Below are 25,602 nucleotides of genomic sequence, written 5' to 3'. Positions count from 1 at the left end.
TAGCACTCCCCTTTTAGCATTAACCGTACCCTGGAGTGAAGAAGATCCTAACAACTGACACAGGGTTCGATCTTATTACAGCTCCTTATGGTTATGTACTAGGGGAAGGGTTCATCTGAACCCAGATCTGTGTCATGTAAAAACGTTTTACTCATGTGTCCAGCTGTGCAGTGTCTCTAGAGCGACGGCTTGCCTCCCACAACGCACCAATGTTCCAGCATACCCGCCTGTACTTAAATGTGGTTTGGCTGAGAGGAAAGGGCAGAGTGGAGACATCCGGCTTTCTTACAACATTGCCTTATCCACTTGTTGCCCTAGCGTAAACATCCCCCGGACACAAAATAGTAACTAGCAAGAGAGAGTTTCACAAGTGGCTAGTTTGTATCAATCACCTTCACTGAAACCACTGCAAAGGTTTTGCCTGCAAACTTTGGTTTTATATCGCAACATTCTGGGCAGGTCTGCCTACTGGCTATGGTAAGAGTTTTTAATGAGCACAATTTTAAGCGCTGTCTACCCAAACTTGTGATTTGTTGGAAGAGTTGTCTGTCTGAAAAGGACACTCCACAGAATAATTATTATTATTGTTAAATCTAATTGATCAAGATAATCCATCATGATTCCCTGACCTAGTGCTGCTGCCCTAGGTCTAATATTTTCAAGATGACCAGCTGTGTCAATCTAAAATGTCCTCCCTTTCCATATCTCCATTCTTTAAATCACCAGTGATAGATAGAGGACGCTAGTTTAAATTATTGAGACGTAATATAGAGAATGGTAGAGAATATAGATACTCACGTCCTCATTGGTGGTCTGGTTGAGGGAGATCAGGTAAGTATGGAAGCCTGTCAGTCCCACCACTGACCACAAGGTGAAGAAGCACACCAGCACTTCCAGCACAGTGGGATCAGGTTAAGGAAACAACAGCAGATACTGTACTAAAAGCTCTCAAAGTCCACAGGTCAAGGATAGGTCTTTCATGACATTACTGCAATCACTAATGATTTATTAGGTCTTTTGACATTCCATGTCCCAGTGACGATTCAGGTTATAACTCAATTTGACTCAAACTAAATTCTGTATTATTAATAATTATCTTTGTTTCTTTTAGTGGCCCTAAGGGGGAAGCTACGGTGGACCTAAGGGGGAAGCTACGGTGGCCCTAAGGGGGAAGCTACAGTGGCCCTAAAGGTCAATAAACAGATGGTATTGAGGCAGTTTTCAGTTACAATAGTCATTTACAACATTAACAATGTCTACACTGTATTTCTGATCAATTTGATGTTATTTTAAATGGACTTTTTTTGTGCTTTTCTTTCAAAAACAAGGACATTTCTAAGTGACCCCAAACTTTGTAGAACTGAAAGGATATGTCCCAGGTGTGTCCTGTAGTGTCTTCACAAACCCGGAGTTCACCGAGCCTGTAGAGACGTGTACATAGTTAAGAGGGTTTCTGTGATACACTCAAGCTCTCAAACACACCACACACATCTAATACGCTCTAAGACATGCACTTAAATATTCCCCTCTCACTCACTCCACTACACCATTAAAAAAAGAAATGATTAATACAAATTAGGGACAACATTGACAGCACGCTGACTGAGGCTTGAATTAAGCTCAGAAGCCCGGAGCTAATTATTCTGACTTTAAATGCTCTATGCTTTTCCCTGCCTCCTGCTGTCTGTAAAGGCCCATATAGGAACACAAAAGAGACTGTGTGTGTCATCCAGGCAGTTAGCGTTGCATGTCACTTCACGCTTTAGTCAAGCCTCAGCTGAACTAGGTCTCGGTTTCAGCACCATATTTAGCCCACATCACTCACTTGACAAGCCCCATCCAGTTTGGTTACATTCCCTCAACTATCAATAGGTGACAGCTTCCTGCAAACCTGTGCATTTCCTATCCACCAATCAGTAAACACCATGTCTTGGAATCTGTCATGGTCCGAAACTGACCTGGGACCTACCTTAGAATAGAATATCAAAAGCTGCTCTGGTCTTGGCTGTGACACAACAGCAACATTCCGGCGTGCCAAGCCCCCCACACACACACACACACACACACACACACACACACACACACACACACACACACACACACACACACACACACACACACACACACACACACACACACACACACACACACACACACACACACACCCCCCCTGTAGCTCCAGGAGAATACTCACGCATCACCACGTGTACGATATTGAAGGTGAAGATGTAGATGGTGAGCAGAGACAGGGACAGGGTGAACAGGTAGAAGTAACGGTAGTTCCTCTTGCCCACACAGTTGCCCACCCAGGGGCAGTGATGGTCAAAGCGATCTGTAGAGAAGAGGGGGATGAGGTTAAAGACCGAGGTGGATCAGGTTAAAGACCGAGGTGGATGAGGTTAAAGACCGATGAGGTTAAAGACCGATGGGAAGAGGTTCTGAGGCCATGGGATCAAACGCCACTCCATCAGACACAAAAAAACTAACTTAGTTCAATTTAACTTGGAGATGCCAATGAGTGCATAGGATAGACCCTCCCCCAAAGTTCTGCTGGTTTAATGTATCAAAGATAGTAAAAGACATTTGACTAACAAAGAGTAAACTGCAGGCTATAACAAATAGAGAGACACACACACACACACACACATAGACCAGTAATGAATTTGGCAGACCAACATATTGGCATCACATTGCCTTCCACGCGTTTAGCTAGGTAGACATTGACAACTAATTCTGACAACAACCTGTTCAACAAAGGTAAAGCAGCCATTATCCAAATGTCCACTGCTACAAAAGGTCACTAAGCCTCAAAGACGAGCGCACGGTTATTACAAGCAATAGGAGCCGTTTCCTTATAATTCCCTCTAGTCTGAATATAGTGACCCCCATCTCATTATTACCAGAGTCAATGCTGGGTCAGATGGCTTCCGAGGCAAAACATCTGGCTTTAAACGGTTCTCCCTGTGGCAGATAACAAGCACACCCTGGATAGTTTCACAACATTATTTAAATAAATTATGACAGCATGCAGGTGGGAAGACTTCTGCATTGGAGCATAATAACAATGAGGAAGAACCATCAGATATACGCATGGTCTGTTGATGTACGGTATATGAGCCTCGTGTAGATAGACTACTAAATCATATATGGCACACACGCCCGCGCCCACAAGTACAGAGTGAGGATAGAGAAGACTGTAGAGGATCAGTGTGTGCCTCTATGCACAGTCATGGTTAGAACACAGGGCCGTCTGTGTGGGGCCAGTGCACCTGCTACAGTCTGTCTGGGTCACACCCCCCCATCATGACACAGCAGCCTGTCTACTTACAGGATACTCTGCACTAAGGGCTCTATACAATCAAGGAAGGGAGAGGGTTTGATGTACATACAGCTTTGCCCAGGAGCAAGACGAAACAAAAATACACTACTTCTTACTCAATGCAATCAAGTCTGTGTTGTATTTCACTGAATTATTTTTGTAAAAAAATAATCCAATCACATTTGGAATAAAACTAGTGGGCGTGGTTATTATCTGGAAGGAAGGTGTTTTACATGGAACTGCCCTGTGTGTGGTTTTAACAACATTGATAAATCAATGTAGGCAAGGTCAAGTCTTGAGCAAACATTTAAAAACTTCTGTAGAATGTGTCCCTTCACCCACTGATAAAGGAAAAGCTAGTCCAACACAATACCCAGTGTCAGAGTGAATTCTTCTATGATAACAAAATGAATTAAAAACTGAAGAGAGCAGGAGGAGAAGAGTGCTCTCCCTTACCCACGCAGTTGTCACATATACTGCAGTGTGAGGCACGAGGTGGTCGGAAGATCTTGCAGGTGTAGCAGTACTTCAGTTTGACAATCTGCCCATTGATTTGGACGTTGCGGATCCGAGGTGGAGGCCGCTGCCCAGCCGGGACGTTCCCATTGGTCGCCTCTGTGAAAAACAGAGGGAAAGGAGACATCAACAAAAGGTGCCCATTTTAGTTTATACTCCGTTAACAATCTAGTCATTATCATGCTGTGTAATGCAAGTTTCACAAATACAGGTTTAGCCTACTCTTGGTATAAATTGTATTTTAAGCCATTTTTATTCAGTCATGTTTTAAACAAGGTTGGTCACATTTAGGAGTCACAGACCACAGGGAAATTACACTGAACAAAAACAAATGCAACAATTTCAAAATATTTTACTGAGTTACAGTTCAAAAGGAAATCAGTCAATTGAAATAAATTCATTAGACCCTATGGATTTTGGAATACAGACATGCATATTTTGGTCACCATGGATTTGAAAACCAGTCAGTATCTGGTGTGACCAACATTTCCTCATGCAGCGCAACATCTCCTTCGCATCAAGTTGATCAGACTGTTGATTGTGGCCTGTGGAGTGTTGTCCCACTCCTCTTCAATGGCTATGCGAAGTTGCTGGATATTGGAACACGCTGTCGTACACGTCGATCCAGAGCATCCCAAATGGGTGACGTCTTTTGAGTATGCAGGCCATAGAAGAACTAGAACATTTTCAGCTTCCAGGAATTGTGTACAGATCCTTGAGACATGGGGCTGCGCATTATTATCATGCTGAAACATGGAGGTTAGGTAGAGTTGAAACCAGGATTCATCCGTGAAGACCACACTTCTCCAGCATACCAGTGGCCATCGAAGGGGAATATTTGCAGATGAGCTTCACGGAGACGGTTTGACAGTTTGTGCAGAAATTCTTAAGTCATGCAAAACCACAGTTTCATCGGCTGGTCTCAGACTATCCAGCAGGTGAAGAAGCCAGATGTGGAGGTCCTGGGCTGGCATGGTTACACGTGGTCTGTGGTAGTGAGGCCAGTTAGGCATACTGCCAAACATCTTGAGGCGGCTTATGGTAGAGAAAGGAGCATTAATTTCTCTGGCAAAAGCTCTGGTGGACATTCCTGCAGTCAGCACGCCAATTACACACAGACATCTCTGGCATTGTGTTGTGACAATACTGCACATTTTAGAGTGGCCTTTTATTGTCCCCAGCACAAGTTGCACCTGTGTAATGATCATGCAGATCAGCTTCTTGATATGCCACACCGGTCAGGTGGATTAATTATCTTGGCAAAGGAGAAATGCTCACGAACAGGGATGTAAACAGATTTGTGCACATAATTAGAGAGAAATTAGCTTTTGTGCATATAGAACATTTCTGGGATATTTTATTTCAGCTCATAAAACATGGACCAACACTTTACATGTTGTGTTTATATTTTTGTACAGTACACATTTTCAGTCGACTAAATATACCAGACTAAACCAAAGGATACATTTTTCTTTTAAATTGACCCACAGTGCCTCTACTAGACAAATCTATAGTAGAGTGTATGTAATGAGAATCTTGCACTGCCTGTTGCCAGCTCCACTTCAAAGAATTGTATTCAAAGCCGGTGGAAATCAAGGTTCCTATTGTGTTGAATATCTACACAGTAAAGCTGTGAGTTGAGCCACACAGGCTGATAAAGATGAAGGGCGTTGGAAGTACACACACCAGAATAGTTGAAAATTAAGAATGTCAGTCAATTACATTTATTAAAAATATTTTTTAAATCATGATGTTATTGTTATTTATGAGCCTGGACCTGGGACGATGTGTCGTGCTGTGTCAGGGTATATAGTAGAGGTCGACCGATTATGATTTTTTCAACATTGATACCAATTATTGGAGGACCAAAAAAAGCTGATACCGATTTAAAAATAAAATTGCCCGATTTTTATATATATTTGTAATAATAACAATTTCAACTACTGAATGAACACTTATTTTAACTTAATACAATACATCAATAAAATCAATTTAGTCTCAAATAAGTAATGAAACGTGTTCAATTTGGTTTAAATAATGCAACAACAAAGTGTCGGCGAAGAAGGTAAAAGTGCAATATGTGCCATGCAAAAAGCTAACATTTAAGTTCCTTGCTCAGAACATGAGAACATATGAAAGCTGGTGGTTCCTTTTAACATGAGTCATCAATATTCCCAGATAAGAAGTTTTAGGTTGTAGTTATTGTAGGACTATTTCTCACTCTCTCTCTGTGTACTTCATATACCTTTGACTATTGGATGTTCTAATAGGTACTTTAGCATTGCCAGCCTAATCTCTGGAGTTGATAGGTTTGAAGTCATAAACAGCGAAGAGCTGCTGGCAAATGCAGGAAAGTGCTGTTTGAATGAATGCTTATGAGCCTGCTGCTGCCTACCACGGCTCAGTCAAACTACTCTGTCAAATCATAGACTTAATTATAACACACAGAAATACGAGCCTTAGGTCATTAATATGGTCAAATCCGGAAACTATCATTTCGAAAACAAAACGTTTATTCTTTCAGTGAAATACGGAACCGTTCCCCATTTTCCTGAACAGGTGGCATCCAAGTCTAAATATTGGGGTTACATTGCACAACCTTCAACGTTATGTCATAATTATGTACAATTCCGACAAATGAATTACAGTCTTTGTTAGGAAGAAATGGTCTTCACACAGTTCGCAACGAGCCAGGCAGCCCAAACTGCTGCATATACTCTGACTCTGCTTGCACAGAACGCAAGAGAAGTGAAACCATTTCCATCATTAAAATAAATTAATGTTAGCAGGCAATATTAACTAAATATGCAGGTTTAAAAATATATACACGTGTATTGATTAAGAAAGGCATTGACGTTTGGCGAAGTAGGCTGTGATTCGATGAGAAATTAACAGGTACCGCATCGATTATATGCAACTCAGGACAAGCTAGATAAACTATTAATATCAACCATGTATAGTTAACTACTGATTATGTTAAGATTGATTGTTTTTTTATAAGATCAAATTAATGCTAGCTAGCAACATACCGTGGCTCCTTGCTGCACTAGCGTAAAAAGGTAGTCAGCCTGCCATGCAGTCTCCTCGTGGAGTGCAATGTAATCGGCCATAATCGGTGTCCAAAAATGCTGACTACCGATTGTTATGAAAACGTGAAGAAAAAAAATAAAATAAATCGGCCCGAATTAAAATGGTCCATTCCAATTAAAATCGGTCGACCTCTAGTCTATAGTCCTGTTTTACAAACATTAGATGCAAAAGTATGTGGACACCTGCTCGTCAACCATCTCATTTCAAAATCATTGGCATTAATATGGTGTTGGTCCCCCCTTTGCTGCTATAACAGCCTCCACTCTTCTGGGAAGGCTTTCCATTAGATGTTGGAAAAATTGCTGTGGGGCCTTGCTTCCATTCAGCCACAAGAGCATTAGTGAGGTCGAGCACTGATGTTGGGCGATTAGGCCTGGCTCGCAGTCGGTGTTCCAATTCATCCATAAGGTGTTTGGTGTGTTTGAGGTCAGGGCTCTGTGCAGGCCAGTCAAGTTCTTCCACACCGATCGACAAAGCATTTCTGTATGGACCTTGCATATGCACGGGGGCATTGTCATAATGAAACAGGAAAAGGGCCTTCCCCAACTGTTGCCACAAAGTTGGAAACACAGAATTGTCTAGAATGTCATAGTCAGCGTTAAGATTATCCTTCACTGGAACTAGGGGACTATCCCGGACCATGAAAAACAGCCCCAGACCAATATTCCTCCTCCAAACTTTGTAGTTGGCACTACGCATTGGGGCAGGTAGCATTATCCTGGCATCCGCCAAACCCAGATTCGGCCGTCTTACTGTAAGATGATGAAGCAGGATTCATTATTCCAGAGAACACGTTTCCACTGCTCCAGAGTCCACTGGCGGCGAGCATTACACCACACCAGCAAATTGCGCATGGTGATCTTTTAAGCTTGTGTGTGGCTACTCGGCCACGGAAACCCATTTCATGAGTTTCCCGGCAAACGGTTCTTGTGCTGACATTGCTGCCAGAGGCAGTTTGGAACTTGGTAGTGAGTGTTGCAACCGATGGATGATTTTCACGTGCTACAATGCCTTGCAGAAGTATTCATCCCCCTTGATGTTTTTCCTATTTTGTTGCATTACAACTTGTAATTTAAATTGATTTTTATTTGGATATGACATAATGGGCATACAAACAGTCCACATTGGTGAAGTGATTTTAAAAAACTTGTGTCAAAATATTCAAAAAAAATTAATTGACAATTACATGAAGTTGATGCAAAGAGTCAATATTTGCAGTGTTGACCCTTCTTTTTCAAGACCTCTGCAATCCGCCCTGGCATGCTGTCAATTAACTTCTGGGCCACATCCTCACTGATGGCAGCCAATTCTTGCATAATCAATGCTTGGCGTGTCAGAATTTGTGGGGTTTTGTTTGTCCACCTGCCTCTTGAGGATTGACCACAAATTCTTAATGGGATTAAGGTCTGGGGAGTTTCCTGGCCATGGACCCAAAATATAGATGTTTGTTCCCTGAGCCACTTAGTTATCACTTTTGCCTTATGGCAAGGTGCTCCATCATGCTGGAAAATGCATTGTTCGTCACCAAACTGTTCCTGGATGGTTGGGAGAAGTTGCTCTCAGAGGATGTGTTGGTACCATTCTTTATTCATGGTTGTGTTCTTAGGAAGAATTGAGAGTGAGCCCACTCCCTTGGCTGAGAAGCAACCCCATACATGAATGGTCTCAGGATGCTTTACTGTTGGCATGACACAGAACTGATGGTAGCACGCACCTCATCTTCTCCAGATGCCCCAAACAATCGGAAAGGGGATTCAGAGAAAATGACTTTACCCCTGTCCTCAGCAGTCCAATCCCTGTACCTTCTGCAGAATATCAGTCTGTCCCTGATGTTTTTCCTGGAGAGAAGTTGCTTTTTTTCTGCCCTTCTTGACACCAGGCCATCCTCCAAAAGTCTTCACCTCACTGTGCATGCAGATGCACTCACACCTGCCTGCTGCCATTCCTGAGCAAGCTCTGTACTGTTGGTGCCCTGATCCCGCAGCTGAATCAACTTTAGGAGACGGTCCTGGGGGTTGCTGGACTTTCTTGGGTGCCCTGAAGCCTTCTTCACAACAATTGAACCGCTAACCTTGAAGTTCTTGATGATCTGATAAATGGTTGATTTAGCTGCAATCTTACTGGCAGCAATATCATTTCCTGTGAAGCCCTTTTCCTGCAAAGCAATGATGACGGCACATGTTTCCTTGCAGGTAACCATGGTTGACAGAGGAAGAACAATGATTCCAAGCACCACCCTCCTTCTGAAGCTTCCAGTCTGTTATTCAAACTCAATCAGCATGAGAGTGATCTCCAGCCTTGTCTTTGTCAACACTCACACCTGTGTTAACAAGAGAATCACTGACATGTCAGCTGATCTTTTGTGGCAGTGCTGAAATGCAGTGGAAATGTTTTGGGGGGATTCAGTTAATTTGCATTTCAAAGAGGGACTTTGAAATTAATTGCAATTCATCTGATCACTCTTCATAACATTCTGGAGTATATGCAAATTGCCATCATACAAACAAAAATGTATATTTGTGTCATTCAAAACTTTTGGCCACGACCGTACACCTGATCTGAAAGGCCCCAGAGTCTGCAATATCACTAAGCAAGGGGCACCACTAAGCAAGCAGCACCATGAAGACCAAGGCACTCTTCAAACCGGTCAGGGACGTACAGATCAGGGTTGGGTTATAAAAATATATACAAAACTTTGAACATCCCACAGAGCACCGTTAAATCCCTTATACATTATTTTGAAAGAATATGGCACCACAACAAACCTGCCAAGAGAGGGCCGCACACCAAAACTCACAGACCAGGCAAGGTGGGCATTAATCAGAGGCACAACAAAGATAACCCTGAAGGAGCTGCAAAGCTCCACAGCGGAGATTGGAGTATCTGTCCGTAGGACCACTAAGCCGTACACTCCACAGAGCTGGGTTTTACAGAAGTGGCCAGAAAAAAAGCCATGTAATAGCCTTCATTTCTTAGAACAAGAATAGACTGACGAGTTTCAGAAGAAACTGACAAATAGATACGCTAATTGATATCATTTGAGTCAATTGGAGGTGCACCTGTGGAAGTATTTCAAGGACTACCTTCAAACTCAGTGGCTCTTTGCTTGACATCATGGAAAATTCAAAAGAAATCAAATAATTGTAGACATACACAAGTCTGGTTCATTCTTGGGAGCAATTTCCAAAAGCCTGGAAGGTACCACGTTCATCTGTACAAACAATAGTACGCAAGTATTAAACACCATGGGACCACCCAGCCGTCATACCGCTCAGGAAGGAGAAGCCTTCTGTCTCCTAGAGATGAACGTACTGTGGTGCGAAAAGTGCAAATCAATCACAGAACAACAACCTTGTGAAGATGCTGGAGGAAACAGGTACAAAAGTGTTTTTATCCACAGCAAAAACGAGTCCTATATCGACATACCCTGAAAGGCCGCTCAGCAAGGAAGAAGTCACTGCTCCAAAACAGCCTACGGTTTGCAATGACTCCAAGCATACTTCCAAAGTTGTGGCAAAATGGCTTAAGGACAACAAAGTCAAGGTAATGGAGTGGCCATCACAAAGCCCTGACCTCAATCCCATAGAAAATTCATGGGCAGAACTGAAAAAGCGTGTGCGAGCAAGACGGCCTACAAACCTGACTCAGTTCCACCAGCTCTGTCGGGAGGAATGGGACAAAATTCACCTAACCTATTGTGGGAAGCTATCTGAAACATTTGACCCAAGTTAAACCATTTAAAAAGGCAATGCTACAAAATACTAATTGATTGTATGTAAACTTCTGACCAATTGGGAATGTGATGAAATAAATAAAAGCTGAAAAACCACTCTACTGTTATTCTGACATTTCACATTCTTAAAATAAAGTGGTGATCCTAACTGACCTAAGACAGGACATTATTACTAGGATTAAATGTCAGGAATTGTGAAAAACTGAGTTTAAATGTACTTGGCTAAGGTGTATGTAAACTTCCGACTTCAACTGCATGTAGTGTAAATCACTTATATTTTAATTATTCAAATAACATTACTGAATACTGCCAGGGGGAATGAATACTAGGATAGGCGGAGAGACATCACAACTGGAACCAAATGAAACATTTACACAGTTTGCTCTAAAAGCATAGAGGCCATACCACCTCCAATGTCTTTGTATGATTGAACAAGAGGCTCTGCAAGAAAGCAGAATACATTTTTTTAAAGGATCTTGCTACCACCTTTGATGAAAAATGTACAAATCAACACCATGTACAGGACAAATCAGCACAGTGTACTGTACAGGACACAAGACGGTGGTCAAATGGCTTCATCAAATGCTGCAGAACATGTTTAAAGAAACACCAGGCTGTTTAACAAATCACAATGTCAAATCACAGTAAGTTATATCAAACCACTTTCCACTTAAAACCATTGCTTTGTTAATTAATTAAGGTAGCACTCCAGAGGTGAATGAGACCATACATGCGGTCCTTTGTGAAGAGCTGGTCCTGGTCGGCCCATTATATATGCCAGGAGGATAGGCTCTCATCCGATAAGGTGTCCTCCAGGAACCAGCTACTAACGGGTCTAAGTGACAGAGCACCACAGCTGAGCCTTCATCAATATGCCGGGCAGCCTGGGTTCTAGAGCCTACACATCTGCACCTACCTGTCTCCCATTAACACACCATCACAGACCCCACCGATTGCCACGCTGGCCAATGATGGCACATTCAAGACATTTTAGGGATGTAAAGGCAAGATGAAAACTATTCTGGCGACTACCAATAAAACGAGGCAGGCATGCTAGAACGTCACGATTCAAAATCAAAAGTTTGCAGGCAAAACCTTTGCAGTGGTTTTTAGTTAAGGTAGTTGATGCAAATGAGTCACTTGCGAAATGCAACATAACCTCTGATCTCCAACTTGCTAGATACTATTTTGTATTTAATTCAAGCGGATAAACTAGTGACGTACTGTAGGCAGTGATGTATTTCCTCCAAAAAAGTATATAATTGAACACAGACCCAAGTCACTGTTGCCTAGGGTCAGATTTTTTGAGACTAGTGTACAATGAGGAAGACGAGTTAGAGCAAAATAGGTTGAGGGCAGGATCCTGCTGCAGAATACCAAATGCAATCTGTGACTCAAAATACTAAACAAGGTCATGTCACACAAACTGAACGGCCTTGCTGTTCAAAGTAATGCCATTACGGCCATTGTTCGACAAAATCCCTACATCCATTAATATGTTAGCCCAATAGCATGTTAGCTAAATAGCCATTAGCCGAACAGGCAATAACAATTCACATGTTATCCTAATATGCAATAGCCTTTAGCATGGTTCACTGTTGTCTCACTGGAAGGCCTGAGTCAGAGCCATCACAAAGGAAGCAAATCAGTCCAACAAGCAATATCCATTAGCATCTCTATGCATTCTGACTGGAAGGCTTGAGTCAGAGCCGTGACAAAAAAGGAGCACTGCCAGCAAAGGCACTCTCAGTGGACCACCTGCAGGATAGGCAAATCATTTCCAGACCGCTCATCTGTAGAGGAACACTGACGAGTCCCCCACCCAAGCCTCTCGACCAAATTGGGGATGCATGAAGGGCACTGTGAATCTTCCCTGCACATTGAACAGCTAGAGAGAGAGGGAGAAAGGGTTGGGCTGTGGCAGGGCTACTGCAGAGCAGACAGGCTTTTCCAGCAAGAGATGGACAGGAAAGAGAGTCTGGCTAAAAGAGTGGATAGTCCACTAGGGAGTGGTCAGGTTATCAAAAACAAAGGCCATTATAAGTGCAGCAATGTACATGTTCATTAAGAGCCACATCTGGCAAGCTTATACGTGGGAACATAGGAAGGACACGTTTGCAAAACCCTCCTATTTGGTTGTGCCGTCATAATAATGAATGCATACTAATGTTTTCTAGGTAAATGAGAACGGCATGGAGGGCCAAATTGATACATTCAGACGTCATCAAGGCTCGAAACAGTACACCTCAAATTGCAGAAAAAGTTGGTAACGATAAATATATATATATGCAGGGGTAACGATGCAGGGGTTTGACTAGGGGATAAGCTCTGAACAACATGGATGATTAGCTAAACTTTAGGTGGCATAAAGCATAACAAACATGAATTAACCAACAGGCAGGGGGCTCTGGTCTCCACACTGCTGCTTGACACACGTCTGCTGCAGTATTCATGACTCTAAAATGCTTTACACTTCACTTGCTTCTTAATCGCCTCGGATGGTGGGCCACAGTCCTCCTTGGCCCCACATCCGGAAGAGACTTCGCTTGCCCCTACCCCTTAGGCACTTCATGTACATCAGAGAGGATTAGATAGGCCTGAACAGCATGACAGTAGCTCTACCTTGCCCTCTGATAGGCTAGAGGGAACGCTCACAATATTGCTTACCTTAAACAATAAAATTCTTTCAGAGCTACAGAAAATGTCACATTACATTGATTCAGTTTGGGTTTCAAATCTACAAATACACTGAACAAAAACATGCAACCAATTCCTAAGATTTTACTGAGTTTGATTTCCTTATATGAACTGTCAATTGAAAACAATTAATTAGGCCCTATTCTATGCATTTCACATGACTGGGAATACAGATATGCATCTGTTGGTCATAGATATACAGTACTAGTCAAAAGTTGGGACACCAACTCATTCAAGGTTTTTCTTTATTTGTTCAACATTGAAGAATAGTGAAGACATCAAAACTATTAAATAACACATATGGAATCATGTAGTAACCCAAATGTATTTTTGAGATTTGAGGTTCTTCAAAGTAGCCACCCTTTGCCTTGGGGACAGCTTTGCACACACTTGGTTTGGCATTCTCTCAACCAGCATCATGAGGAATGCTATTCCAACAGGCTTGAAAAAGTTCCCACATATGCTGAGCACTTATTGGCTGCTTTTCCTTCACTCTGCGGTCCAACTCATTCCAAACTATGCAAATGGGGGTTGAGGTCTGGTCATTGTGGAGGCCAGGTCATCTGATGCAGCACAATCACTCTCCTTTGTCAAATAGTCTTTACACAGTCTGGAGGTGTGTTTTGAGTCATTGTCCTCTTAAAAAACAAAATGATCCCACGAAGCGCAAACCAGATGAGATGGTATATCGCTGCAGAATGCTGTGGTATGGCTGCTTATGTGTGCCTTGAAATCTAAATAAATCACCAGCAGTGTCACAAGCAAAGCACCCCTACACCATCACATCTCCTCCATGCTTCATGGTGGGAACTACACGTGCAGAGATCATAAGTTGACTTACTTTGCATCACAAAGTCAGTGGTTGGAACCCCAAAAAAATCTGTCAATGAGGACTCATTAGACCAAAAGGAAAGACTTCCACTCGAATGTCCATTGCTTGTGTTTCTTGGCCCAAGCAAGTTTCTTCTTCTTATTGGTGTCCTTTAGTAGTGGTTTCTTACATTTACATCACAGCAATTCAACCAAGAAGGCAGGAGTCTAGTAACTAATTAACTTATCCTCTGCAGCAGTGGTAACTCTGGGTCTTCCATTCCTGTGGCGGTCCTCAGAGCCAGTTTCATCATAGCGCTTGATGGTTTTTGCAACAGCACTTGAAGAACCTTTCAAAGTTCTTGAAATTTTCCAAATTGACTGAACCTTTCTTGAAGTATTGGACTGTTGTTTCTCTTTGCTTATTTGAGAGCGGTTCTTGCCACAATATGGAGTTAGCCCGACCTTGTCACAACACAAGTGATTGGCTCAAACGCATTAAGGAAAGAAATTCCACAAAGTAAAAAAGGCACACCTGCTAATTTAAACGCATTCCAGATGACTACCTCATGAAGCTGGTTGAGAGAAAGCAAAGAGTGTGCAAAGCTGTCATCAAGGCAAAGGGTGGCTACTTTGAAAACTCAAATATAGAATATTTGTTTAATACTTGATTGCATGTGTTATTTCATAGTTTTGACGTCTTCACTATTATTATACAATGTAGAAAATAGTACAAATAAAGAAACCCCTTTTTTTCACCTTTATTTAACCAGGTAGGCCAGTTGAGAAAAGGTTCTCATTTACAACTGCAACAAGATAAAGCAAAGCAGTGCGACAAAAACAGATGGGATAAACAGATGTACAGTCATAACACAATAGAAAAATCTGTATTCAGTGTGAGCAAATGAAATGAGGTAAGGCAATAAATAGGCCAATAGTGGTGAAGTAATTACAATTTAGCAATTTACACTGGAGTGATACATGTGCAGATGAGGATATGCAAGTAGAAATACTGGTGTGCAAAAGAGCAGAAAAACAAAAACAAATATGGGGATGAGGTAGGTAGTTGGATGGGCTATTTACAGATGGGCTGTGTACAGCTACAGCAATCGGTAAGCTACTCTGTGAGGGAGATATAAGTCTCCAACTTCAGTGATTTTTGCAATTCGTTTCAGTCATTAGCAGCAGAGAACTGGAAGGAAAGGCGGCCAAGGTAGGGTTTGAAAATGACCAGTGAAATATACCTGCTGGAGCACGTCCTACGGGTGGGTGTTGCTATGGTGTTCAGTAAGCTGAGTAAGGTGGCGCTTTACCTAGCAAAGACTTATAGATGATCTGGAGCCGGTGGGTTTGGCAACGAATATGTAGCAAGGACCAGCCAACGAGAGCAGACATGGCGCAGCGGTGGGTAGTTAATGGAGCATTGGTGACAAAACGGATGGCACTGTGATAGACTGCATCCAGTTTGCTGAGCAGAGTGTTGGAGGCTATTTTGTAAATGACATCACCGAAGTCAAGGATCGGTAGGATAGTCAGTTTTACAAGGGTGTTTGGCAGCATGGGTGAAGGAGGCTTTGTTGCGAAATAGATTTATATTTGGATTGGAGATGCTTAATGCGAGTCTGGAAGGAGAGTTTACAGTCTAACGCAGACAGCTAGGTATTTATAGTTGTCCACATAAGTCAGAACCACCCAGAGTAGTGATGCAGTCGGGCGGGCGGGCAGTGATCGGTTGAAGAGCATGCATTTCGTTTTACTAGCATTTAAGAGCAGTTGGAGGCCAAGGAGGGAGTGTTGTATGGCGTTGAAGCTCGTTTGGTGGTGTCATGACTGTCTTGATCAGGTCAGGTTACAGGAGACCACAACCCTACAGATTCTCTCAAATCCAACAGAGGAGGAGAGATCTAGGGGTCTGAAGATGCGGGGGGGGGTTATGGCCCCTTACGGCCCTGGTAAATCTCAGGCCACAGACAAATTCCTTTGTCCTGTTACTACGGAGAACCAGCCTCAGAACATTAAACATGAAATAAAGGGACTTTGGAACAATGATTTCCGTCAGCCACAATGGTGGTCATGACGATAGATGGACTATGAAAATGTATGTCATTTTTGTTCTGTTATTAAAGGTTAATAGATGACGTTATTACGAAAATATTGTAATGTGAAGGATTTTCCTAGTATATGTTTGATGTTTATACATTCTACGTTGTATGGAAAATATCCAAATCAAAGAGAATGTTTTGGGGAAGATGAAAGGTGAAGTTAGTTGTCTAAAATTGGATTTGAGAAAAACCTAGGCCTTGCCTCATTAACTTGGTACGCCCAGAGAATTGCCCTAAAGGTGGCTACGCCCACTTCTGACCCAAGGGTATAAAACCTGTGAGTATAGAATTTACAACAGGACTACGTGACCCCAGCTGCAGCAGGGTCTGAAAAAGTCAACCAACCCAGAACGCAACGCAAGCTTGAGGACAACGAAATCCTTTTCTACCCAAGCTACGGATGAGTAGCTGTGTCTCAGCGGGTGAATTCAAGTCGAACCACCTAGCCTCCATCTCCCATCGAATCGTGGTATCTAAAGGGTTTCATTCCTATGCTGTGAGCTATCTGTCCTCAGAAGACCCCTTCCAGAGAAAGGGGTGAGGGAACAGACTCCTAAGCCAAAAAGGACACCGGGAGGACAAGCAGGGAGGTGCACAGGAGAAGTGAGTCATCGAACAACGGAATGGTCCACGCAGAGAATCCCCGGAGATCGTCCCCACGTAATTACATCATATTCTGACCCATAAGAGGGGCAGTTTGGGCAAGGCTAGGGTTAGAATAGCATAGCTGACAAATTCACCCAAATGTATATTCTTGTGTACTTTCTTTCTCTCTCTTTTGAAATCCCCATTTTGGGTAACACGCGCCATGGTGTGTTGGCCCGTTATACTAAGTTCTAATCAATACCCTATAATGTGTTTTGTCTATGTGTATCTTTTATCATCATTTTAGCTTTTTAGTAAATAAATATTCAATTGAGATTGGTGTGATACGAATTCATTAGTGGGACCCGGGTCCGTGCAGATTCACGGGCGATAAGACGTTCAGAACGAGATTGTTCAGAGGCAACTGGTTAATTAGCGGCTGTTGTAAAATCGATATTCTGATATTCCGAGTTAATTTGGGAAATAGAAACTCAAGGTTAATAATTGCTTGATTAAGTTAATCATGTAATTAGAAACATGTAATCATTCGATGAGCAACAGTCGTCACATTAACTAATACAACGTCACGGCAGTGGTTTGTTAACACAGTATCTAAAGGGCCAGATGTATACAGAATTGAAATTGTAGGTGTCCAAATTTTGACTGGTAATGAATGAATGAATGAATGAATGAATGAATGTATGCATGTATGCATGCATTTTATTTTAAAGGTAGGGACATGGATCAGAAAACCAATCAGATTCCAGTAAATCTGTACAGGTCCTTGCGAGATGGGGATGTGCATTATCATGCTGAAACATGATGTGATGGTGGCAGATGAATGGCACGACAATGGGCCCCAGGATCATTGTCATTCAAATTGCCATTGATAAAATGCAATTGTAGCTTATGCCTGCCCATACCATAAACCCACCATGGTGCACTCTGTTCACAACATTGACACTGCTCACCCACACGACGACATACTGCCATCTGCACGGTACAGTTGAAACCGGGACTCACAGCAGTGTGCCAGTGGGCATCAAAAGGTGAGCATTTGCTGTGGTCAGGTCAAGACCCTGGTGAGGGCGACGAGCACATAGATAAGCGTCGCTGAGACGGTTTCCTGCAGTTTGTGCAGAAATTGAAACCCACAGTTTCATCAGCTTTCCGGTGGCCAGTCTCAGACCATACCGCAGGTGAACAAGCCAGATGTGGTGTTCCTGGGCTGGCGTGGTTACACATGGTCTGCGGTTGTGAGGCCGGTTGGACGTACTGCTAAATTCTCTAAAATTACGTTGGCGGCAGCTTATGGTAGAGAAATGGGAATTAAATTATCTGGCAACAGCTCTGGTGGACATTCCTGCAGTCAGCATGCCAATTTCATGCTTTCTCAAAACTTGAGACATCAGCAGCATTGTGTTGTGTGACAAAACTGCACATTTTAGAATAGCCTTTTATTATCCCCAGCACAAGTTGCACCTGTTCAATTATTATGCTGTTTTATTAGCTTCTTGATATGCCACAAACTTTTTGTTGTTGTTGATAATTAAGCTGTGTGTGTGTGTGTGTGTGTGTGTGTGTGTGTGTGTGTGTGTGTGTGTGTGTGTGTGTGTGTGTGTGTGTGTGTGGAACACTTCTGGGATTGTTTGTTTCAGCTCATGAAACATGAGATCAACATTTCACATGTCACGTTTATATTTTTGTTCAGTGTATATATGGGATATGGCCTAGGGGTTGTTTCTATACTAGGCCAATGGAAGGATGATAACACAGGTAGGGTAAACTTTCTCACCGATCTCCATCTCGATGAAGGTGGCCTCCTCGGGGAGTGCGCGCGGCAACACGCCCGGGTCACTAAAGCTGGTCCTCAGCAGCATGGCCATGACGAAAAAGAAGAGGAGGATAGCGAAGACCGGGATGGCAGGGGACAGGTGGATTGCCAGGTATGGGCACCTGCAGATGTTACAAGAGGACCATAGATTAATAATATTTCAGCACCACACAACTCTCTCAATGTTGACTGAATACTCCATAGTGAGTGATAATGTCTCCCGACCCCTCCTGTCTCAGCCTCCAGTATTTATGCTGCAGTAGTTTGTGTCGGGGGGCTAGGGTCAGTCTGTTACATCTGTAGTACTTATCCTGTCTTACCCAGTGTCCTGTGTGAATTTAAGTATGCTCTTTCTAATTCTCTCTTTCTTTCTCTCGGAGGACCTGAGCCCTAGGACCATGCCTCAGGACTGATTACCTGGCCTGACGACTCCTTGCTGTCCCCAGTCCACTTGGCCATGCTGCTGCTGCAGTTTCAACTGTTCTGCCTGCGGCTATGGAACCCTGACCTGTTCACCGGACATGCTACCTGTCCCAGACCTGCTGTTTTCAACTCTCTAGAGACAGCAGGAGCGGTAGAGATAATCTTAATGATCGGCTATGAAAAGCCAACTGACATTTACTCCTGAGGTGCTGACTTGCTGCACCCTCGACAACTACTGTGATTATTATTATTTGACCATGCTGGACATTTATGCACATTTGAACATCTTGGCCATGTTCTGTTACAATCTCCACCCGGTACAGCCAGAAGCGGACTGGCCACCACTCATAGCCTGATTCCTCTCTAGGTTTCTTCCTAGATTTTGGCCTTTCTAGGGAGTTTTTCCTAGCCACCGTGCTTCTACACCTGCATTGCTTGCTGTTTGGGGTTTTAGGCTGGGTTTCTGTACAGCACTTTGAGATATCAGCTGATGTAAGAAGGGCTATATAAATAAATTTGATTTGATAATCTGATTTACTCGTGAAACATTAAGCTAAAGCAGGGTAGTTACAGTACCATGTGATTATTCTGTTTAGTTATGATGATGCAAATCCTCATGAATTGTGAGTGGAACATTTGAATTTCTTGTCTTCAATTTCACATCAAAACACACTCAATATCTGATTTTTTAAAAATATGTATTTACATGGCCCAGGAGCAAATCTGTGGCAGCACAATAATACGGCTGAGAAGATAACTACACTAGAGGTTGAAGAAGCCCTCGTCTTACACACGAGACTATTAGAATACCCTAATTGTCAACGAAAGCGCTGCACAAACAGTCGGCACTGAGAAACAAGCCTCTACACGTCCTTGTAGAACGGTGTTCAGAAGTTGTTTACTGACGCAGCATGCAGTTAAAACAGTTTGGTCTGCAACCCTTCCCTAGGGCTTCACACACACTGCAGCCATGGCCCAAGAATCAACAACAGCCGGAGACCATGTTTACACTTCTAAACGTTCTCACCCTCCAGAGGGGGGGAGGAGCAGTATTAACACGAGTCCAAATGGCACGCCTAAACTGTAAAACTGCCAATAGACTCAGGACGCCACTCTGCAGCCAGGATGCCCCACAAAAAAAAGCCCCTTTTCCTGTCATGGTGGCAAAGGCATTCTGTAAAGTGCTGCGGCAGATTGGCAAGCACCACAGGCCACTGCATTGAGCTATTAATAGAGAAGCTGCTCTCCTTCTTCCCCGTGTGGAGAGATTCTTACATTGTGGATGTGTGATATACATCTATTGTACCAGTCAAAAGTTGACAATTACTCATTTAAGGGTTTGTCTTTATTGTTACTATATTCTACATTGTACATCAGTTGTGTTGTGACAAGATAGCCCTATCTTGTGTATACCACACCTATTTGGTTAAAGACCCAACTCCATATTATGGCAAGAACATCTCAAATAAGCAAAGAGAAACAGCAGCATCATTACTTCAAGTCATGAAGGTCAGTCAATTCTGAAAATTTCAAGCACTTTTAAAGTTTCTTCAAGTGCAGTCGCAAAAACCAATCATGTGCTATGATGAAAAACTGGCTCTCATGAGGAGCGCCACAGGAAAGGAAGAGTTACCAGAGTTACCTCTGCTGCAGAGGATAATAGCCTCAGAAATTGCAGACTAAATAAATGCTTCACAGAGTTCAAGTAACAGACACATCAACAGTTCAGAGGAGACTGCATGAATCAGGCCTTCATGGTCAAATTGCTGCAAAGAAACCATCACTAGAGGACAACAATAAGAGAGACTTGCTTGGGCCAAGAAACACAAGCAATGGACATTTGACCGGTGGAAATCTGTCCTTTTTGACTGCTGAGTCCAAATGAGATTTTTGGTTCCAACCGCCATGCCTTTGTGAGACGCAGAGTAGGTGAAAAGATGATCTACGCATGTGTGGTTTCCACAGTGAAGCATGGAGGTGGTGTTGTGATGGTGCTTTCTTGGTGACACTGTCAGTTATGTAGAACTCAAGGCACACTTAACCAGCATGGCTACCACAGCATTCTGCAGTGATACACCATCCCATCATTTGTTTTTCAACAAGACAATCACCCAACACCCCTACAGGCTGTGTAAGGGCAATTTGACCAAGAAGGAGAATGATGGAGTGCTGCATCAGATGACCTGGCCTCCATAATCACCTGAACTCAACCAAATTGAGATGGTTTAGGATGAGTTGGACCACAGAGTGAAGGAAAAGCTGCCAACAAGTGCTCAGCATGTGGGAACTCCTTCAAGACTTTTGGAAAAGTATTCCAGGTGAAGCTGGTTGAGAGAATGCCAAGAGTGTGCAATGCTGTCAAGGCAAAGGGTGGCTACTTTGAATAATCTCAAATATATTTTGATTGAACAATTGTTTCATTACTACATGATTCCATGTGTTATTTCATAGTTTTGATGTCTTCACTATTAATCTACAATTTAGAAAGTAGTGAAAATAAAGAAAAACCCTTGAATGAGTAGGTGTGTCCAATCTTGACTGGTACTAATATATAACACATCCCTCTTCATAATAATCACATTTGTAATGCCATATAAGCTGTGCATGATGCATTATAATGTACTGCTCCCCATGTGGAGAGATGTATTATGATAACATGTCCTATGAACACCCTCTTCATAATGCATAAGCACATGTATTACGCCTTATGAGCTATACATGACGCATATAATTCCTTATGAAGACCAAATGGGAAAGTATTACCACATCTGGTCATACAGTACAGGCCAATGGCCATGTTGGACAGGTTGATGAGTCTTGAGTGTATTTCACAGTGTAACAGGATATGGGTTTGATTATGCAAATGGAAATTATTTTAAAAAAACACCAGATTTTTTGTGGATCCTGATGTATAAAGATGGTGGATCTTCCTACAAAATCCCAAACATAATCAATCCAAGAAAATGCGTTCTAGTTGAAAAACAAACGTTCTCCGTACTCAGTCTGGTACCCATGCACAAGGCACGTTTATGATGGAAGCCCCAGACACTGACTGGTTTGGCTGGTTCTGTCATATTCAGTTCCCATTTAAAAATGTTTAATTTCCTCCTTTTGTTTGGGTGCCATTTTATGCTGACTCAAACACTCATAGTGAAAATGTTCGGTACGAGGGAGGGGTGTAGCTACAGTGTACAAGAATGAGTCAACAAAACACAGGGTGACAAAGTCTACCTGTTCCTTTCAAATTATGGAGATGGACTTATTATTATTACTTTGAATTTAGTGGGGCAAAAGGCACTATGTAGATTAGACAGGTAAGTCTGCATACAGGTGCCATACGTTTCCACCCAGTACCTATTTAATAGTCTGGTTCCACATCTGTTTGGGCTGTGTCCAACTCCTTTGCTTGACAATGACCATAGGAGTTGGAAAGATGGCACAAACAGATCTGGGAACAGGCTACCTTTTCAACACTAATGGAAAAATTAAAAGGAGCAGAGATCCATCCAATCAATATACATTTCCACTAGATTAAGCCCTGAGGCAGATGGACTGAGCTATATTTTTAAAAAATATAAAAGAATGCGATAAACCAGTCAAATTTAAGCATGGCTCTTTTCATTTTGCTGTTTCAGTTTTCATCAACAGCATAATTAATCACATTCAGACTCAACACGCATTGTCAGATTCTGTGTTCAGTATTATTTGCCTTTGATAATCTCTCAATATGATCAATGTAGCCATTTTTGTCTCGTGGTGAAAAAGAAACAAAAATAGCAATTTCTCAAGCAAGAATATTGCTAGGACTGTCTAGGAGTGGTCTGGGTGGGGAGGGGAAAACTGAAAACTAGCTGTTATTGGCTGAGGGGTTTGGAACTATTATTGGTCTATTAACTAAGGATGACTCTGGACCTGACAGTTCATGCAGCTTCAGTATTCTGATAATGGAGTTCTGGTAGAATCCAGATTGAGGAGAAATCTCCACACAATGCATCCCTGACCACCTCCTGAAGTGGTCAGACAGATCTGAACACAATCAGACCACAAAGCAACTTGTTGGTCTAGACCAGTCTTTTCATTGCAAGCTTTGTGTTCTGATAGCCGAAGTCGCAAGTAACTGTAGACACAACCTAATTTACCACCTGGTGATATCACAAGGCAGGCCACAACTACATCCCTCCAAAACAGGCATTCTTTTCAAACAGATCTTACACTTAAAAATCAGCATTATCCTAATTTTCACAATTTAGCAATACTATTCCAACCTCAGTGTGGAAGTGTATAGAAAAAACAGGAAATCTCATTTTTGACTGCACTGGGCCTTTTATATGTTGTCAGATATTCCCTTGTTTGTTCTTTCTCTCCCCCGTTGTCGTCGGTGAGAAAGGCTCCCCAAAGTAGGCTATATTTATGCCCTCAAGTCATCTCAAAATAACATCAAACCAAGTCATTGAGTAACAAAATTCCTTTAAGAAATCAAAATATGTAATTTCTCTAAACTATCCCTTGAAAATAGGGCCTTGAGCCCAACCCGCATGCCATAGAACCTGTACAATTTGTCACAACACTTTCCTAACACATGAGGCTTGTAACAGCCAGTTATTTGAATACATTGAAAGCAGAGCTAACATATCAACCACTGGCTCTACCTGGTATGAATTATAATAGGTAACAGATGCAGAGTAAACACTTTACTGTTAAATTTTAACCACTGGAGGGGGAGGGACATTTGATTGACGGCTCTCTAATCTAGACTTTAAACCATTTAACTTCACACTCAACACCGATAAGAGGATAGGTACAGGACTTGTTAAGTAACAAGAACTAAGAAATAATATTTTTTTGGTTCCCCTCAACTTTAGTTGTCCATGAAATTGGGAGCAATTCTCAGTTTGAGACTTATCTGCCCAATTTCCTGCTTTTTAGCCCAGGACTAGGCTTAATCTGTGTCTGGGAAACCGGCCGATCATGTATTTCAAGAGTGGAGATGAGGAGAGGCCTCTAAGGTGGAGACGTTGCAGCCTTAAAAAAAAGTCGAACCAAGGAATATGTCATGCCTTAGCTTTGCCACTCCTGACATTTGCCTTCACTGAGTATCTCATACCAAGCCTTTATGAATACATAACACCGGCGCTAGCTGTCTGTTGGAAAGCAGAAGTGAATTATGTACTATACTGCTGCGCTAGCAGATCTGCAGTAGGCCTGCTGTGTAACCTCTCTCTTTTGTAAGCCTTCTCTCTCACACCCACACAGTAAACAGTTCTCTGACCCAGGAAAGAGTTCCAGAATATTTGCCGCTGTATATTCTGACCAGAGTCCCTAGTGATCTCTAAGCCACAGTCATCTCAGCAACAATGTTCTGCAGGTAGTATGTGATTCCTTATTCTACATGTCATGTTTGTTCTAGACATAAATCTCCTATCTGAACTTACCAAGGTTTGTGCCCGGTTGTCTTCATGACATATTGGCTTGAGACCAAGAATGGCCACAAGACTAAAAGTGCAGTCTGGACATTGCCCTTTGAACAATAAGAAAGAAACCCCAACCTACAGTAAGGGTGCAGTTTTGTGACATCAATATATAATAATGAACTCTAAAAATTAAAACAAAAATAACACTACAATTGGTTACTCAACTTAAGGACAATCAAATAAACGAGTTGGAATTGAAAACTGTCTGATATTAATGTTCAGAAACAAGTTGCATCAGCAACAAAAAGTTGTAACAGTGGAGCAGAACAAAGAGATTCATTAATAAATCAGATCACAACGATGTGATTACATGAAATACCACACCAGTGACCTCTGACAGAGAGGAACATAGTAGTGTGGAGAATCAATAAGGACCCAACAAGCCACTGCAATACAACAGCTGTGTTCCAAATGGCACCCTTTCCCCTATAGTGCACTACTTCTGACCAGGGCCCAGTAGATCAATATCTACTAATTGAGAAGGGACCGAAACCATAAGACCCAAAATGCTGCCAGAGTGCCTATGAGGCAGTACCGCACATCCGAGTCCTTTATAGAGATGACAACAGACATCTCTTGGGAGAAGGGTGGCATGTGTCTTCCATTTCAAAGCACTTGGATGGAGGTGAAAAACATGTAAAGTCTCTCCCCCTAGCTCACCTCCTGGACTTGATGTACAGATATGAACAGGATCATTTCACTGAAATTCACTCTCCCTATAAACAAAACCTTAAATATCTTTAGGGAAGAAAGACTACTTTATGATAATTGGAAATAGATACAGTTGTTCTGAATATGAAATCAGGGCACTGACTGGGTTGTGTTCATTAGACACCAAAATTAAGAAGAAAACAAACAACCAGGGAGTGACTACCTTTACCTGTTCAATCATAAAACACTCATTTAATTTGCTGATTTAGACACACACACACACACACACACACACACAAGGGAAGATGGATACCCGGGGGGACCTCAGGTCTGTTACTAGATATCCTCTGGCCAGAGTCACACTAAGGTCA

The 25,602-nt window shown here is 42.3% G+C and overlaps 1 protein-coding gene across 1 annotated transcript in view; it reads right to left on the bottom strand.

Moving 5' to 3' along the window:
* The window catches only part of LOC118380074 (palmitoyltransferase ZDHHC9), a 47,848-nt gene that overhangs the window by 10,462 nt on the left and 11,784 nt on the right, over positions 1-25,602 (bottom strand). The window contains exons 2-6 of the mRNA XM_052511868.1: positions 18,648-18,808; positions 3,776-3,934; positions 2,195-2,332; positions 1,375-1,421; positions 799-903 (exon numbers count right to left, since the gene is read on the bottom strand). Of these exons, the coding sequence (XP_052367828.1) occupies positions 799-903; positions 1,375-1,421; positions 2,195-2,332; positions 3,776-3,934; positions 18,648-18,808 (610 nt within the window). The remainder of the gene's footprint in view (positions 1-798; positions 904-1,374; positions 1,422-2,194; positions 2,333-3,775; positions 3,935-18,647; positions 18,809-25,602) is intronic.

The sequence above is a fragment of the Oncorhynchus keta genome, chromosome 4 (genome assembly GCF_023373465.1).
Source record: "Oncorhynchus keta strain PuntledgeMale-10-30-2019 chromosome 4, Oket_V2, whole genome shotgun sequence".
NCBI lineage: Eukaryota > Metazoa > Chordata > Actinopteri > Salmoniformes > Salmonidae > Oncorhynchus > Oncorhynchus keta.
Note: the sequence above shows the minus strand (reverse complement) of the source record. Positions and strands in the feature narration are given on the sequence as shown.